Below are 16125 nucleotides of genomic sequence, written 5' to 3' on the forward strand. Positions count from 1 at the left end.
AAATCTGAATCTCAAGTGTTGGTACATTTTAACTCTACAGTTACGCCCGGTTTAAACTCTTATCGTACACGTTGTAACTATTAAAACTAGTTTCAATTACCTGTGACGAGCTGGTTTTGTGGCCTAGTGATGCACCCTCCTGTAATTATCTCCACTGAAGCATGTGCTCGCATCCTTCTGGTTTTCTCTCAACTTCACTGTCTGTAATAGTGTCATTTCTCTAACTCTGGATAATACTGGCATGTTTTTTTTTTTCTCTCATCAGAACTGTATTTTAGGCAGTTTGTGCTTATTACAAAATAACAAGCTTTTTAAATTAGGTGATATGAGATTTTCAATGAATATGATCAAAAATAAACTATTTACATTGGATATAAAATTGTTTACCTTGAGTCACATTTTGTTTGGTCTGATCCTCTAGTTGGAACTATTGAGTTCAATGCATTAACAATATCTGCAGTGAGTCATTTTCTGTATGTCTGACAACAACAGAAAAAAAACATCTCTCCTTGAGGACTGCATATTAACTATTTGGATAAATAAATGTTTTCTACATTTAACAGTTTCATTAAGAGCTGTACTTTTAACATACACACAGTAGCTGGTTTATTAGGTGCCCTTAGCTAACACTAATAGTCTACCAGCCTTGCTTTGCTTCCTGTCTGAAAGGTTTTAATGTTAAGTGTTTTAAAAACAGTTTTAGAGAGGTGTTTATTCAATTTTATGGACAATTTGGAGGCTGTAATTTGTGGTACTGTTGAATTTTATGTGTTATACTGAGAAGTGTTTCTAATATTCACTTCACTGATATAAAACAGGGTGGACAAAGTATTAGAAATGCCTCCCAGTAGAATAACGCAACTCAACGGCTGTTTTTAAGCCTCCAAAATGACCATAAAGTAAAATTAACAACTCTCTGAAAGCTAAAAACACTGGCAGCTGTTTGTAATTTCAGCACTTAACTGAATCAAAGACTTTTTCTTTTACATCTCACAGAACAGAACAGGATCTATTTAAGGCCACATTAGGATAACGATGATTGCATTTTTTTAGGATCTGGTTGTAGTATCCTGTCACGTACTATATATATAAGAAATTATACTAAAAACATTTCAGTAAATAAGGAGACAATTGATTTTGGCACACTGGACACCTAAAATATTTTACAGACATCATCCACTGAAACAGTATTTTATTACATGTAACTACAGTATGTCAATTTTAACAAATGCTCAAATTAAAACCTGGATCGTTTCTCGACAATACAGCTGCAGTTAAGTTACTGTAGATCAAATCAGAAATATTTTCCATTATTATAAGACACGTCTGTTTCCCTGAAGCATATTTCCTTGTTATGCTACTTTTCCAGGTTACGGACAATCATAGTGACATCAAGATATGCTTTTAATCGAATACAAAAAAATATTGGTAATGGAAAACATGAATAACTACAGTCAACTAAAAAAATACTTGAAGCTAACAAAGGCAAGAAGGGGGCGACTCGACATTTAAAAACAGATCAGTCGATCAGCTTCCTGATATCAAATTAGTCACCAAAATAAGTGTGTACGTTCAGTGTAGCATTTTCCCATAAATACCAACAGGAGGCGTCATCATACAAAGTCCGTCGCAGGAGGTGTGAACAGTAAAATCAGATGAGCTTGGAAGGGAATGCATGTTTGTAGAAGTGTACATCGACAATAAAAAGGGGCAGCAGACGTGTGTTCAAGGTGCATCCAGCTGTTCCAGTAAAGTTCTTCTTCTTTTCTCCAGTTCTCCTTCACTCAGCTCACTGCCTGACGTATCCCAGCCACCCTGATTACGACACAGAAAACACAAAGACTCAGAAATGTGATTAAATATGAGAGATGTGTCAAAAATGTCAACAAGAAACCCCCAAAAGTCTAATTGCAGCAGCTACAGTTAAAGTACTTAAACCAAATTTGGTATAAAACATACTTTTCACACAAATCTCCATCAACTACAACATCCATGTAACCTTAAAAAACAGCCATTAAAACATCAGTTTGCTGGGGTGGAAAAAAAAGGTAATTAAGATGAACAACCTCCTCTTTGGCTGCTTTCCTTTTAGGAGACTTCTGTTTGGAGTCGGAGCGAGATTTCCCCCGAGACTTGTCGTTCTCTTTATCTTTCTCTAGGTCCTTTTCACGCTTTCCATCACGCTCTCTTCCTTTCTTCTCGTTGTCAGTGTCCGGCGATGCCTGGTCATCATAATCACGATCAGTACACATACGGAAATAGTTCACGTATATTCATGTTATATTTACTTTACGCCCTCCTGTGTACTTACAGACTTGTGGCGTCTCTTCTTTCCCTTCTTCTTGTGCTTCTTGGATTTCTTATAGCTTCTCTCTGGTTTCAGGCAGAAAATGTCAGTAAATGTCAACAGAACTGCGTTTCTTCTGTCCAATGATAAGCAGATTCACTACCAGCCACTCACCAGATTCTCCGCTGGAGGAGCGTTCAGAAGGAGATTTGGACTGCGATCTCTTTTTCTTCTTGTGGTATTCCTCATCTTCAGACTCTGAGCCCTGTGGAAACATTTAAGTGAAGAGATTCAACAAATAACAGCGTGACAGGGGATGTTCTTGTAGATTTTTGATTGCTGAATTGTTTGTACGACAGCTTATTTTCTTTTCTAAGCACAGAAAAGACGGACTGCACAGAGTTCGGCTACTGACCGATCGAGAGCGGGATCGTTTCCTGTGGTGCTTCTTGGACTTCTTTGAGTGCTTCTTCGTCTTGGAGTGGTGATGTTGGCATTCATGCTGTGAAAATAACAGATACCATGTTAAAGATCAGGACGAATACATTAAGACCATTGCCGCTGTCATGATATACAATTACCTCCAAGACGTGCATGAAGTCTTTGAATATCCGTTTCCTCTCTGACTCCAGGGTCACATCTTCAAAGGCGGACTCTTTTAAGAATCTCTCTCTGACCTGAAATAGTAAAACGTCAGTCAGTACAAAGCACCGAGTACACTGACTAGAATCAACACTGACAAGTCAACCTACTCATTACTTTTAGGAACTGATAAATTATTAACTCAATAGAAGGGGCAGAGGGAAATCAATCGAAACCACTGGTTTAGTATCTGAGTAAAGGACGTACTCCCTCCCATGTAGTCTCTGGCTCCAGCGGCGGCGTGGCCTGCTTCAGCATATTCTTGAAGGCTGCTTCTTTCCTTTTCATCTTCCTCGCCTCCTCCTTCTCTCGCTCTCTCTCTCTGGCTTCAGCCTTCTCCAGTAACTATACACAAAGAGGTTAGTGAGTGAGTTAAACTAATAAATAAAAACAATTAATATATGAATACTAATAATGCTCAAAACCACTTATCACTTCCTGAGCTCTGTGACACCAGAGAACATTAATATACATATATAATAAGCATTAACGTGCTGCATGACCAGTTGGCTGATGATGACAGGTGTTCTTACACTGTTGAAGGCCAGCTTTATGTTTCCTGCATCCAGTGTGGTGGCTCTCTTATCTGAGCTGATGACTGATCCAAAGTCGTCAAAGCTGGTGTTCACTTCAACCAGGAAGCCTTTATCCTGAGGAAGGACGTATAAGGAAAGAAAGGAAAGATTAACAGGTTGTATGATATAACTTAAAAAATATACATATATCAAAACAAACCTCCATGATACCATGTTCCTACATTTAGATAATAGACCATCTCACCTTAAGAATATCTTTAATGATCCTCTTTTCATCATGGTAGCGGGCTTTTAGGTCCTCCACATAGAATTTGAACAGATCGAGGGGAGTGGAACCTGCAGAATACACCACATAAAATTAAAAAAAGTTTCAATTATGTTACACAAAATAACGTAATATTAATAAAGGTGTTTGGCTCCCATGAGCCACAAGAACAGCTGTTTTTGCTCCTCGCCATAGACTTTATGTCTGTGCAACGCAATTCTTCCAAAGGAAACTCTCTCATTTTTTGTTTTGATGGTGGTGGTGGGGTTTGGTGTAACACACTGCTCCAAAATTATATTTACATTATGCGTATATATACGATTTTCCATAATAAAACCATATTATTCCTTATAGCACTATCCAACATGGTGATGACCTCAACATGGATACAAAAAAAAAAATAAAAATAAGCTAAAGGACATAAAAACAGAAAAAAACAGCGCTGTGTGTGTTGAACGTTGGGAAGAAAATAAAAAAACATAAAAACAAAATCTAAAATGAATGGGGGGAGAAAATCTTCATCAATAGTGCACAAATGTAGTTCATACAGTATTTACAGGTGGAGCTGTGTATGTTTTATTTCTGTGTTCATGTCATGTGCTGTTGTCTGCATCCACGTGCTTCAGAGCATTAAGGTCATGCGAGCTGTGTGTAGCCGCGTGTGCAGTGGCGTGTTGTCCTACCCGGCTGGCCCAGCATGTTGGCAAAGCGGATGTCTGAGCTCAGGGTCGGGTACATCTCCATCCAGGCAGACATGGAGTGAAGCTGACCGTGGTCGTGGAGCTCATCCAGGAATTTCTGAGAGAAAACAACAAAATATGAATTATTCACAATAGCCACTGCTGTTGTCTCATGTTTATACGAACATTTGTGCTTTTTCTAACTTGGATTAAGATTATTATCAAACTGTTCTCAACAGAAATAGAAAATACAAGCAGCTGCTATAATAGAGTGAAGCCAGTAAAACCCACTGCAACACATGAAAAACATTTAAGACATCAAGTCAGCTTTTCTTTACCTGACATGTTGTATGCTTATAAGTATTTTAAGACATGTTTTGCCCTCCTATTCCCTCTCACCTGGAAGGCCTCTCTGTTTTTGCGTTGTCGTCTCCTCTCCCTGAGAAGAGTCTTCTGTTTCTCCTCTTCCTCCTCCTTCTCCAGTGCCCGGATGTGCTCCTCAAAACAAATGAGGGCATCCTCTTTGTCCATATCTGTCAGCAAATAACAACACTATGAAATGGGGGAAAACAAAGTTCCTCCTCTCTTTTAAAACATTAACAGCTCTGTTTCCAACCGCAGTAGATGAAAAAACATGAATTTCTGTTCTCATACTCTGTAGCTCCTCGTCCTCTGCAAAGGTGGGGTTGTCTAGCAGGTACTGCTGGGCCTCTGACCAGGTGGTGCGGTAGGTGACGTTGGCCATGTTGTCCAGAATGTTCTTCAGAGCTTCCCAGTTCCTCTTCCTCAGCTGCTTGGCTTGTTCCTGGAAACAGTGTGTAGAAGAGGAGAGGAACAAATGTTTACAAAGCTCCCATCCCCAGACTACATCATCCATGATATTGGCAGATAAGGACTGAAATACAAATATTGCATCATTTTGATAAACATGCTGTTCATAGACTAAAAGAGTGTTGACTGAAATGTACAACAAAGCTTTACCTTCTCTTTCTTTGCTAGGTAGAACAGTACATCTTCATAGATCTCCAGCCTGTCCCTCTCTGGAACGCAGCTCCACACCTCCTGCTCACTAAACATCTGTTCTGCTTTCCTGGTTTTTGCGAGTAAACACACAAAACACACGGAGAGTAATTTAGGATTTTTTTTTTTTTTTACACAATAACCCACATGAGGGCAGCATTTCACAGGCTAAATTTATGTTTAACACATTGATTCTTAATGCAGGTCATCAGATGCACAGTCATGTAGTTACACAAAACTCACAAATTTTTAAAAAGAAATTACAGTTTAAATTCAGCCGTTCATGATGTGCACTTGTCATGAAAACATCTAATTTCCATGACCGCTGTTCCAAACTTGATGCAGCTCCACAGAGCCAGAGGCTGACGAAATGAAATAAGGTATTAAATGTAAGGACACACACACACACACACACACAGTCATAACCCTGCTATCACTCTCCAACTGCCTGATGTGAACCATCCCAGATTACAGCCTCAGTGACAGCTGAACTCTGAAACTGGCTGGTTGTCAAGGTCACCAGTCGATCTGTCCGTCCCCTCTGCCCGTCATGATGACTTTCACCCAAACACCCAACCACAGAGTGCTATTGAAATGGATGTCACGCGGCATCAGGGATCAAAATGGAAACATTTTGACTGTTATCTGCCCAATTTCCAATCCCTAACTAACTCCTCACTACATATGTATACACATTTAGTAAAAAAAAGAAATTAATGTAACTTCTAGCATCTCTGTCACATTGATGTCAGTGAGAAATTCAATCAAAATGGTGACAAAGAATAAAACAGAAGACTAAGTTTGTTCATTTGCTGTGTTCTCAACATTAGTGTGATGAGCACAAACAGGTCAGAGCAGTTTAATGGGAAGTCAACTGTGTTGTAACACCACAATGGCGTGCACAAGCCATAGATGACCTTTAACTGATCCCATCTGCATAATTATATTGACAATTCAGGGAACCACAAATCAATGCAGGGGGGGAAAAAAAACACATTTAATGTGAGATCACTGCAGCACTTACTTGTATCTGGTGGTAGATGTCATCTTCTCATGGTTCTCCAAGAACCTCTGAAAGGTTTCTTTGGACTCCTTGTATTTAATTCTGGCCTCCTCCTTTTCTTCTTTCTCTGTTTGGACTTTGTAGGCATTGAACGCCTGCTTCTTCTCACTCAACTTGGGGAGTGCACTTTGTTGACAAAGAAAAGTGAGAATCTGAGGTCAAAGATCTGATGTTTTCTCACTTGCCATTGTAAATAGGATAAAATGATCCCAGGAGAATATCGTACCTGTAGCGAGGATCGTTGATGATCATTTTCATGGCCTGTTCCCAAGAGGAGTTTGAGGACACACCCTGAAATACAGAAAAGAATGAAAGTCAGGATAGCTTGTACTGGCAAAGTGAAGTTAAATTTAAAAGATATACAAACAACAGATGAAAGAAAAAGGGTAGTTTTATTGTACTTTTTTTTTTTAGAAAAGCAGGAGGAACAATGAGCTGTGCTGCTTTGGCTCCTAGAAGTCAAGTCAACACATTTTCTTAATTAGTAATAGATGCTGGGTTAAGAGGTGTGGAGTGGCAATAATTCAAAGAAGTGCCACTGAGGACTTATGTAAGTACCCTTTCTGCCACTTGCCTCTCTCAGGGAGTGACTCCTTCATTCATTATGAACTGATTCCAACACGTGCCTCTGTCTTGTCAGTTGTCACAGTTATTCTAACTCACTGAAGCATGCCACTTTCTCTCACTGTCTTAATCCCAGCCAGCCCCCGTGCCTTTGATCCAATAAAGCTAATCATAAAGACAGAGCCATTAAGATCTTGCAGGAAATGGCAAGCAATCTCAGAGGAGAGCTTTGCGCACAAAATTAAAAGAGCCTAAATATAGCAGCAGTCAAGGTGGGTGGTGCTGTGGCCGCCTTGCAACCAAACACACAACACATCCTCGGCAACAGGAGGTGAAGCTTGACAATGGTGCTAAGACCTCCCAGGGTCTCATGGGGAGGGACAGGGATTAGATCTGGATCAAAATGCAAAGGATGCGCTGGTAAACACACCTGGTATTAACCTTAAAAACAGATCACATGCTGTATATATATATATCATGGTGCACAACAGACAGGATTTACATCCTCTGACATTAAGTGTCAGCGAATTAAAATAATATTTTTAAGTCACTTTGATGGTCTTGTTTTGACTGTTGGTGTTTATGCAGAAATTATGAAAACAAACAGACAAACCGACAGTGTCTGTTCTGATTTCAAACCCACATTTGTTGATCCAGGAAGCAGCAGCAGCCTCATTTAACAACATGATAAAATGGAAAACTCACTGTAAAGCACCACTTATTGATCATCTTAACATAACATTGTTTATCTTGATTTTATTGACAAACATTTGGTATGTGTAGTGGCATTTTCAAATCAACAAGCACACAACAGATGGCAAACTACAGCCACCTTGATGCTCCTTTGGCACTATGAATAGAGCTCAACTGCAAGAGAAGCACTCAAGCTCTTCATAGCTGTAAAGTGCACCACAATGTCTTGTTAGGGACTGACAAACAATTGATTTACTACAAGTATCAGTCACAACAAAAATAATTTTAACCAAGACAAGTACACTGATACAAACAGTCAGTTTTTGTATTTGACCTGGTTCGTGTCAGGTAACATGAACATGCACTACAAGGCCTAGAGGGACTCTGCAGCCTCTCTACTCTCCTACAGTGTGTAGCCTCTACATCACCTACATGTTAAACCCATCTTGACAGCATGACCACAGACTCACTTTCTCCTTCAGCAGCTCTTTGAAGGCTTGCTTGGCCTCCTCTTTCGTGTTCCATTTGTAAGTCTTCTTCTGAAGTTCTGGCCGCTCTTCCTTTGCAACTTCAATACTGAGGGCAAAGGAAGGTCTTATTGGATTAACTCATCTATGTTTGGATGAAGGTATTTAGCATGTTTCACTCACAAACACACAAAAAAAAGGCTTCCTCCTAGATTAAGTTGAGAAGTGTCATTGTGCTGCCTTGTTGTCACTATGATCCCATGGTTTGGGGTTTAATGTATACAGTGTTTATCTGACGACTGGAGCCAGTACCCGCCTCTGCATCAGACATAATTGTTTACCTGGCTGTAGCCTCTGCGGTGACTGAGCTCTCCGAGGAAGCCACAGGTGCATCTGTGGTCTCAGCTGTGTGATGCACGGCCGCCTGGGACAGGTGTTCCTCTGAGACCGCTGTTGCAGTTTCTGCCTCCATTACGGTCGCCATAGTGGCTGTATTATCTGCTTGCAAGACAGGAGCTGTGGTGGAGCTGGGAGCCGCTGCCTCTGCCGTTCTGAAATCATGCCATGACAGTACAGCTACATCACATGATCATAAGAATACCTGCGCTACAATATAATTGATAAAGGGTCACTCCATGAAAATTACTTACATCAGTCATAATAATAAAATGAAATAAAAAAGGTTTTTGACCATGGACAAAGACATAATTTCTTAATAACCACTACATTTGTTGTTTGTAATACACAGATGCAGCAGAGGAAAGTAACTGAAGGCAAACAGGAAGCTCTTACCCATTCTCCTCTGCTTTGATCATGGCTGAAATAGACAAAAGGAGACAGCTGTTAGGATACTTGTTTTCATTTCAAAGCACAGTGCAGATAAGAACAAAGCAGAGAGATAAATGTACTGAAGAAGCAACCACGTGTTCTTGTATTTGTGCTTCCTGTGCTTGTACATCAATGATGTCCAAAGCCCCCTAATGCATGGCGTTATTCATCAAAGAAGCCAGCGGTCTGCCATTTATCATGCTGTTAAAGGCTCATCCATGAAGCGCAACATTGCTCGGTGAGGAACATGACTTCTCATAACAGGTTTGACATCATCAGACAGCAGCTCTTTACCTTCCAGATCCTCCAGCTCTTTGGGTTTGGTCCATCTGGACTCCTTCGTCTGAGAGTTGTAATAATAAGGCTTCCCTGTGTCTGACTTGTACTCTTTCCAAGGACATTTAGACAACATTTGCTGGACAGGAACAGCAGAGGGGAAAGATGTTAGGATCCATATGAAAGTTGTTCATCTATTTCATCAAGTATGTGAACAAATCTAATTGTATTTAGTATGTCATATTGACTGAAGATGAAAATCAGTAAATCTTGGCTGAAACAGGTACATTTACAATTTAATTAAAGTTGATTCACATGCAATGTGCCAAATAAATATATAAATTAAAACAATGCTGAAAAGTATATCTATTAAGTATGTGAATATGTAATCAAGTAAATAGATAGATAAGTACATTTCACATTATAATTATTATGTAAGAGATAAAGAATTGTACTTCTGCAGGAGATTTGAGTTCTTCTGGTTTCTCCCATGTGGACTGCTTGGTCTCTGTGTTGTAATAATAGGTCTTCCCATCCAGTGATTTGTGTTCGGTCCACAGGGACTTCTAAGGTGGAAAAAAACAACACATAGGTGATCTCTCTCAGAATGAAGACGAGACCACAAGTCTACAACCATGGTAGCATCTCTGTAGCGGTGCTTTGAGCTAAATGCAAATGTCAACATGGTAACATGCTCACAACTACAATGCCAGCATATTGATGTTTAGATGGTATGTTTTGACATTAATTTTGCAGGTATTTAGTCATAAACCAAAGCAATGGACAGATTTTGAACAGATCATATTATTACAATTCATATTCTGGGGATTATGAATAACAAATTTCACCCCAATCCACTCAATAGTTGTTAAGATTTTTCACTCTGAACTACTAATGTCAACCTCAAGGTGACGCTAGAGGAAAAGTCAGGGGATCATTAAAGTCTGTAGGATTCATCCTCTGGGGATCATGAATGTCTTTTCATGCCAATCCATTTAAGAGTTTTTAAGTTACTTCAGTCTAGACCAAAGTGGTGAACTGACCGACAGACACTGCCATCCCTACAGCCATGCTACTAGTGTGGCTACAGAGCAAGCAACCGCTTAACTTTTGTTCTATTTTAAATGCTTTTTCAGTTCTTTGTTGATATCAAGTCTTTTAATATACAACTCTCACATGTGTACAAACCTTCTTTGGCTGTTCTTCCTGTGGAGATCCATTCGTGGCACTCTGTAGGACAAAGGAATAAATGAAAGGTTGACAGACAGCAGTTGCTGGAAAAACAGAAAGCAAAATGCTGGAGCTAATGATCAGAACTGTGTCAAAAACTTGCAGTTACTGCATATAAAATAATAATGTTACACTTACAGTTGTTCCAGGTGCAGCAGCTGTGAAGATAAAAACACACGTTTGATCAGATACTTCTAATTAATGAACACAAGATATGTAAGATGATTTGTAAATGACAGGTTAAGGATCTTACCTGTGGACTCAACACCAGGCTGTTAAAAAGAAGATTGTATTAGTTAATTAATTTTTCCCCCAAAAAAAAACACTCACAAATTTGAAAGTTTACATCAGCATCTCTGTCTCTGAATAATGAAGTCAACTGGAAGTCATCATTCGCAATACAAAGCAACTGACAAAGCTTTCCTAATTAGTACAAAACTCCACACCCTCAAGATGCAAAATTATACTTGTGTTGATTAAGTGGATGTCTTATGATCTCTAAAGCTGTCTGGATGTTGCCACGGTAAATATATCACATTGCTCATTTGAATAACTTGTCTAATACTTTTATTACATTCATAGTGATTCACTGCTGAACCGAAGCCAAAACAAAAAAAGCAACAACAAGGGACACTGAAAGCAGGTGTTAATTTTCATTTTAATTAGACAATTAATTTAATGATATTTTTCAGCTGCTTCACCTAATCTGTGGTTAATAATACACTCTAAATATATATATATTTTTAGAATCACTTTATATCCAACAGAAGTGTTACTTGGCTGTGCAATTCCTCCATTAAGTGTTTCACAGTTGGGAATGTATTTTTAAGAAGTGTGAAACAAGAGCCCTGATGAAAAAGAAGTGAGGAGAGTTACCGGTCCCGTTGGTTGTACAGCCGCAGCTGGCATGCGAGGGGGCATCATCATCCCTGGCATCATAGGTGGCATCATGCCTGGCATCTAATAAAAGAAGCATCATGAAATATTCATCTGGCATTTCCATACCACCCAGTGAAAGCTTAAGTATCAAGACGCGGTGTGAGACGGGGTGTTGGCGTCTGTGTGGAAGGCTGCTTGCGACTAAAGGGGTAGAAGGTGAGACTGACACTGAGTCTGCTGTGCTCATTTAATAGTGTGATGCCACAGCTTGCAATCTGTGAAGCAGCAGCACACCAAACTATGTCCCTTCAGCACCTTTTCAGACTTGTATTGCTGGCACCTTGATCAAACACTCTCCAATATCACACTTATTTATATGGATGACAAGCTCACATATGCTCGTTAAATTAAACCAAAGTTTTGCTTTAAAAAAATATATGCACAAATAAATAAATAAATACATGAATAAATAAAACTAGAGTGTGACCACCTCAACAGTGTTTAGTCAACTGTGTTACATGAAACACTGGCAAACAACCTCCTCTCTAGAGCTGCAATAATTAAGTGATTAGTTGATAAACAGGAAAATCAATTAGCAACTGCTTTGATAATCAATTAAATGTTTTAGTTCATTTTTTTAAGTCAAGATGCCAAACACCTGCTGGTTCCAGCTTCTCAAATACAATGATTTGCTGCTTTTCTGTTTTATATCATTGTAAACTGAACATCTTTGGGTTTTAGGCTGTTGGTCAGAAAAAAAAAAGTATTTTTCAATATTATTTTTTAAACGATTAATCGCAAAAATAATCAGCAGAATAATCGATAATGAAAAAAATTGTTAGTTGCAGCCTTACTTTGCTCAACTGAACTTTTTCACGTTAACTTCTGTGGTGAAGAGCTGAACAAATCAGGGAAGTAAAAAAATAACTTTTCTAACGACCAACACATGACGGAGTTGAAGGAAAATTTCAGCTCTATCAGTTATGAGTTTGTATTCACCAAAGTAATTTCTGAGATCTCAGAGCCATCACATCGCTAAAATTAGGTCCAACAGGGCGAGATCTGCAAGCAGTCCGGCTCAGACAGGTTGGAAACAAGCCAACAGTTTTGCTAGATTAGCTGGAACTTTAGTAGAGATAAAACTTAAAGTGTAAGTACTGGTAGTGATGCTGATCATCCCTCATTGTATAGGAAAAACCTGTTTGATTGTTGGACCACTCATGTTTCTTGTCCCATCTGACCTATTTAAAAATAGGTCAGATGGGTTTGACATTTTGAGATGTCAGCCATTACTTTAGTGAACACGATGTTATCATAACTAATAGAACCAAGAGCTATAAAAACAAAATCCAAGATGTAAAATATACTAGTTTAACAATTTGATATTTCCTAACTGACACTTAATTTTTCAGTGCTATAAAGCTGCATTCAGGCTGAAGACAGCACTGTGTTAAAACAATGCAAGGGGCTCCGTTGGTGGGGGCGTGTTTTTTAAGGTACTGTTGAGATGATGACATATGATCCAGGAAGTCCAGTTAGAGCTACAGCTAGGCTAGCATTTTATAACTCTGCAAAGTTATGATGCCGGCAACTATTTTATCTTTCTTCACAACGATTTCGAGGAAAACAGCAGAAACATGCTGTGCACGTTACAAAGTAACCCACCAGGAATGTGATTTTATGTGATTTTTGCCAACCCTGCATTGAAATACATTAGCACCCCTCCTGCATCAACACACTGCACACATTCAAATGAGTTTTTTCACGCAGAGCTGAAGTTGGCTGTGTCATACAAACATCTATATCTTCTTTCAATATTCTGCTTATAACCATCCTACCTATAATAGTTCAAAAGCCAATCAACAAAACAGTCCATGGAGAACTCCAGAGCAGCACCAAATGTCTTTCATTTGGCAATATCCAATCTAACTTTTCCATCCATCTGTTTTTGGATGAGTGAAAGTCTTTATTTGAATCAGACAGAGAGGAGCAGCCAAAACACGAGCCACAAAGGCACCAACAAGCCCAAAAAATACAAAGGGACCCACAAGCATCTTACGGGGCTCACCTGTCCCATTGGAGGTGCCCCCATTGGCGGCATTATACCAGGGGGAATTATACCAGGGGGCATCGGAGTCATACTGGGAGGTCGCTGTCCCATAGGAGGCATTCCAATGGGAGGGAAATGAGGCGGTATTCCTGGTGGCCCCATCTAGACAAAGGAATAAAGAGGGAAAAAGAAAGACACACTTGATTAGATGAGGTACTAATAAACCTTTAATATTTACCACTCTTAGTTAAGCCCTGTACTACTGAGTGGAAACAAAAGGTGAAGAGCTATTTGACACAAACATTTCTGTCACTGACTTACAAAGGGGGGAGGCATCCCTGAGGGCGGTACACCTGGATAAGGTGGCGCTTGGCTCGGGCCATTATTAGCCTCCGATGAAGACTGTCATGAATAAGAAACACCACAAAATGTTAGTTAACTCATAAGAGCCAGTGGTGTAATGGGTATTTAGCAGCATGCTTGATTCAATAAAACCACCACTGTGGTTTCTACAAATATGTCTGTAAGTTTTCTAAATATTGTTGTATTTGATTTTCTCACTAAAAATTAGTCAGTACTGTAGTTAGACCAAAAGATGTGCAATCAGTGCAATCAAAGGAGAACATGTTTAATATCATCCCATCCTATTTCTAAACTATAAGAAACAACACTCAGTATAACGCAATAAGTTTCAAAAGCACCACAAACTACAGGTTACAAAACTTCTCTAAAACAGCTTCAACGAAAAACTGATCATTTATAACCATCATGAAGAATTGATATGGATTATACTGCATTAGTTTTAGCTTGGTGCACCATTTATTTTCATTATCAATTAATCTGTCAATTATTTTCTCAATTAATTAGTTGTTTGGTCCTGAAAAATGTCAGAAAGTGGTGAAAAATGTTGATCACTGTTTCTCAAAGCAAAACAAATGTCTTGTTTTGTCCACAACCTAAAGATGTTCAGTTTACTGTCATAGAAGATCAAAGAACCCAGAAAATATATTCATATTTGAGAAGATGGACTCGGAAAATGTTTACTTTTTTCTTGAAATATGACTCAAAACGATTATCAAAATTGTTGGCGGTTAATTTAATAGCTGGCAACTAATTGATTATTTGACTAATCGTTGCAGCTCTACAGTCAAGGCCTAAAATACATGTTTTATCCTGACAAATGTTTGGCAGTTTTTCTTTTAAAATGACTATAAGATGAATCGATTATCGAAACAGTTGGCATTCAACTAGTTGTAAACAAGTCCTACAGAAACAGTTTAATTTAATTTTAGCTAACATTAATGATTCCTGGCGGTTTATGGGATTTCATATGTAGCTAATGAATGGACTGACCAGACAACTGAAACGTTGACTTAGCTAATTAGCTCATACTTTATTAATCAAAACAAATGCCCTCACAATCACAGAGTTTAGGAAAGGTTCAATCAAATGTTAGCTAATATCTGTGTCTGCCAAGTTCACGAATAGAGGTTCACGTTTAACAATTAACGCGAAGCTACGTTACGTTACAGTGGCTCGTCTTTGACCGTTTTAAATAGCGTTAACACTCACTGAACTGAAACACAGGCGATATTTAAACTCTTATCATTGCACCTGAGTAATGCTAACCTGGGTGACTGCCACAGTGTGAATGTTGCTGGTAATGAGCAACTACAGACACCGTCTAAACTCTGGTAAAGAATAATAGTATAAAGCTAAGGAGAGACTTTCACTTGCTATTCTGTTAGCTCAATATTTCCCAGCCTAGGGTTTCCATTTAAAACAAGAATTTTCCGATGTTCAACCTAATCACAGGTAACTGGCTGTCAGCGGTGTCTAACCACTTTTAGAAATAAATAATAATAATAAAAAAAAGGTATTTCCGTTCCAGGACTTAGTCAAAGAAGGAGTGTGCCGCTAACTTAGCACGGCGCTAACACGACATGCTAACCCGTGCTGTTCTAGGACGTAGAACATTAATTTAACGTTATGGGGTCAAAGAGTCAGTAATTAACAACACAGTTAATATTTACATGTAAACTATATACAGTTCTGCCTTTTCTTTAACGATAAATACATGCAAATGTCCTTTTGAATGGATGTACTCACCATGTTGACTAGAACCTCGGAGACACTTGAACACCTCGCAACAACGAGCAAGACGATTGGTTGAACTCCGTCCAATGTAGAGAGGTCATAGGTTAAGATTCCGCGGCGTCATTCTGCGTCAGGAAAGCGCAATAAAAGAGACGCACAGTTTACTCTACAAGCACAACTTCACTCCTCACAGGTTTGTGATCTGGTTATATTTTGTATTTTCATGTTTGGAAATTGTATTTTCTTCTCTCTTAAAGATATTTTAAAGATATTTATGATTATATTTTTGTGGCAAGATTATACAACTTTCTTTAATTTCAGTGGTAGGTGGGTTTTTAGAAGCCCCTTAGAGGTTTTTTCATCCCACCTGTGCATCTTTTGTTATTGTATATTTTTTCTCTTTTGTCTTATCTTATTATATGCACAAATAAAGAACTAAAAAGATATATTTTGTATAAAAATTAATCTATTTTTTTCCAATAGTGGTTTGTTTAGAAATAATATTTTAATGTTAAGACAACAACTCTATAATTATGATGACTTTATTC

The 16125-nt window shown here is 38.7% G+C and overlaps 1 protein-coding gene across 1 annotated transcript; it reads right to left on the minus strand.

Annotated features, from left to right (window-relative positions):
- Positions 1–1175: 1175 nt before the first annotated feature.
- prpf40a (PRP40 pre-mRNA processing factor 40 homolog A) lies at positions 1176–15687 on the minus strand. Its single transcript, XM_067603424.1, has 27 exons — positions 15590–15687; positions 13802–13882; positions 13499–13642; positions 11428–11511; positions 10805–10823; positions 10690–10709; positions 10510–10551; positions 9777–9887; positions 9340–9460; positions 9010–9034; positions 8559–8768; positions 8221–8326; positions 6720–6784; positions 6455–6619; positions 5392–5500; positions 5065–5215; positions 4810–4943; positions 4414–4528; positions 3710–3801; positions 3463–3579; positions 3137–3274; positions 2869–2964; positions 2703–2789; positions 2462–2552; positions 2312–2373; positions 2067–2222; positions 1176–1815 (listed from the first exon to the last, which is right to left on the minus strand). Exons 1-27 carry the CDS (start codon positions 15590–15592, stop codon positions 1726–1728), a joined length of 2634 nt encoding a protein of 877 aa, XP_067459525.1. The 5' UTR covers positions 15593–15687; the 3' UTR covers positions 1176–1725.
- Between the last annotated feature and the right edge of the window lie 438 nt (positions 15688–16125).

Source organism: Thunnus thynnus, chromosome 11 (assembly GCF_963924715.1).
Source record: "Thunnus thynnus chromosome 11, fThuThy2.1, whole genome shotgun sequence".
Taxonomy (NCBI): domain Eukaryota; kingdom Metazoa; phylum Chordata; class Actinopteri; order Scombriformes; family Scombridae; genus Thunnus; species Thunnus thynnus.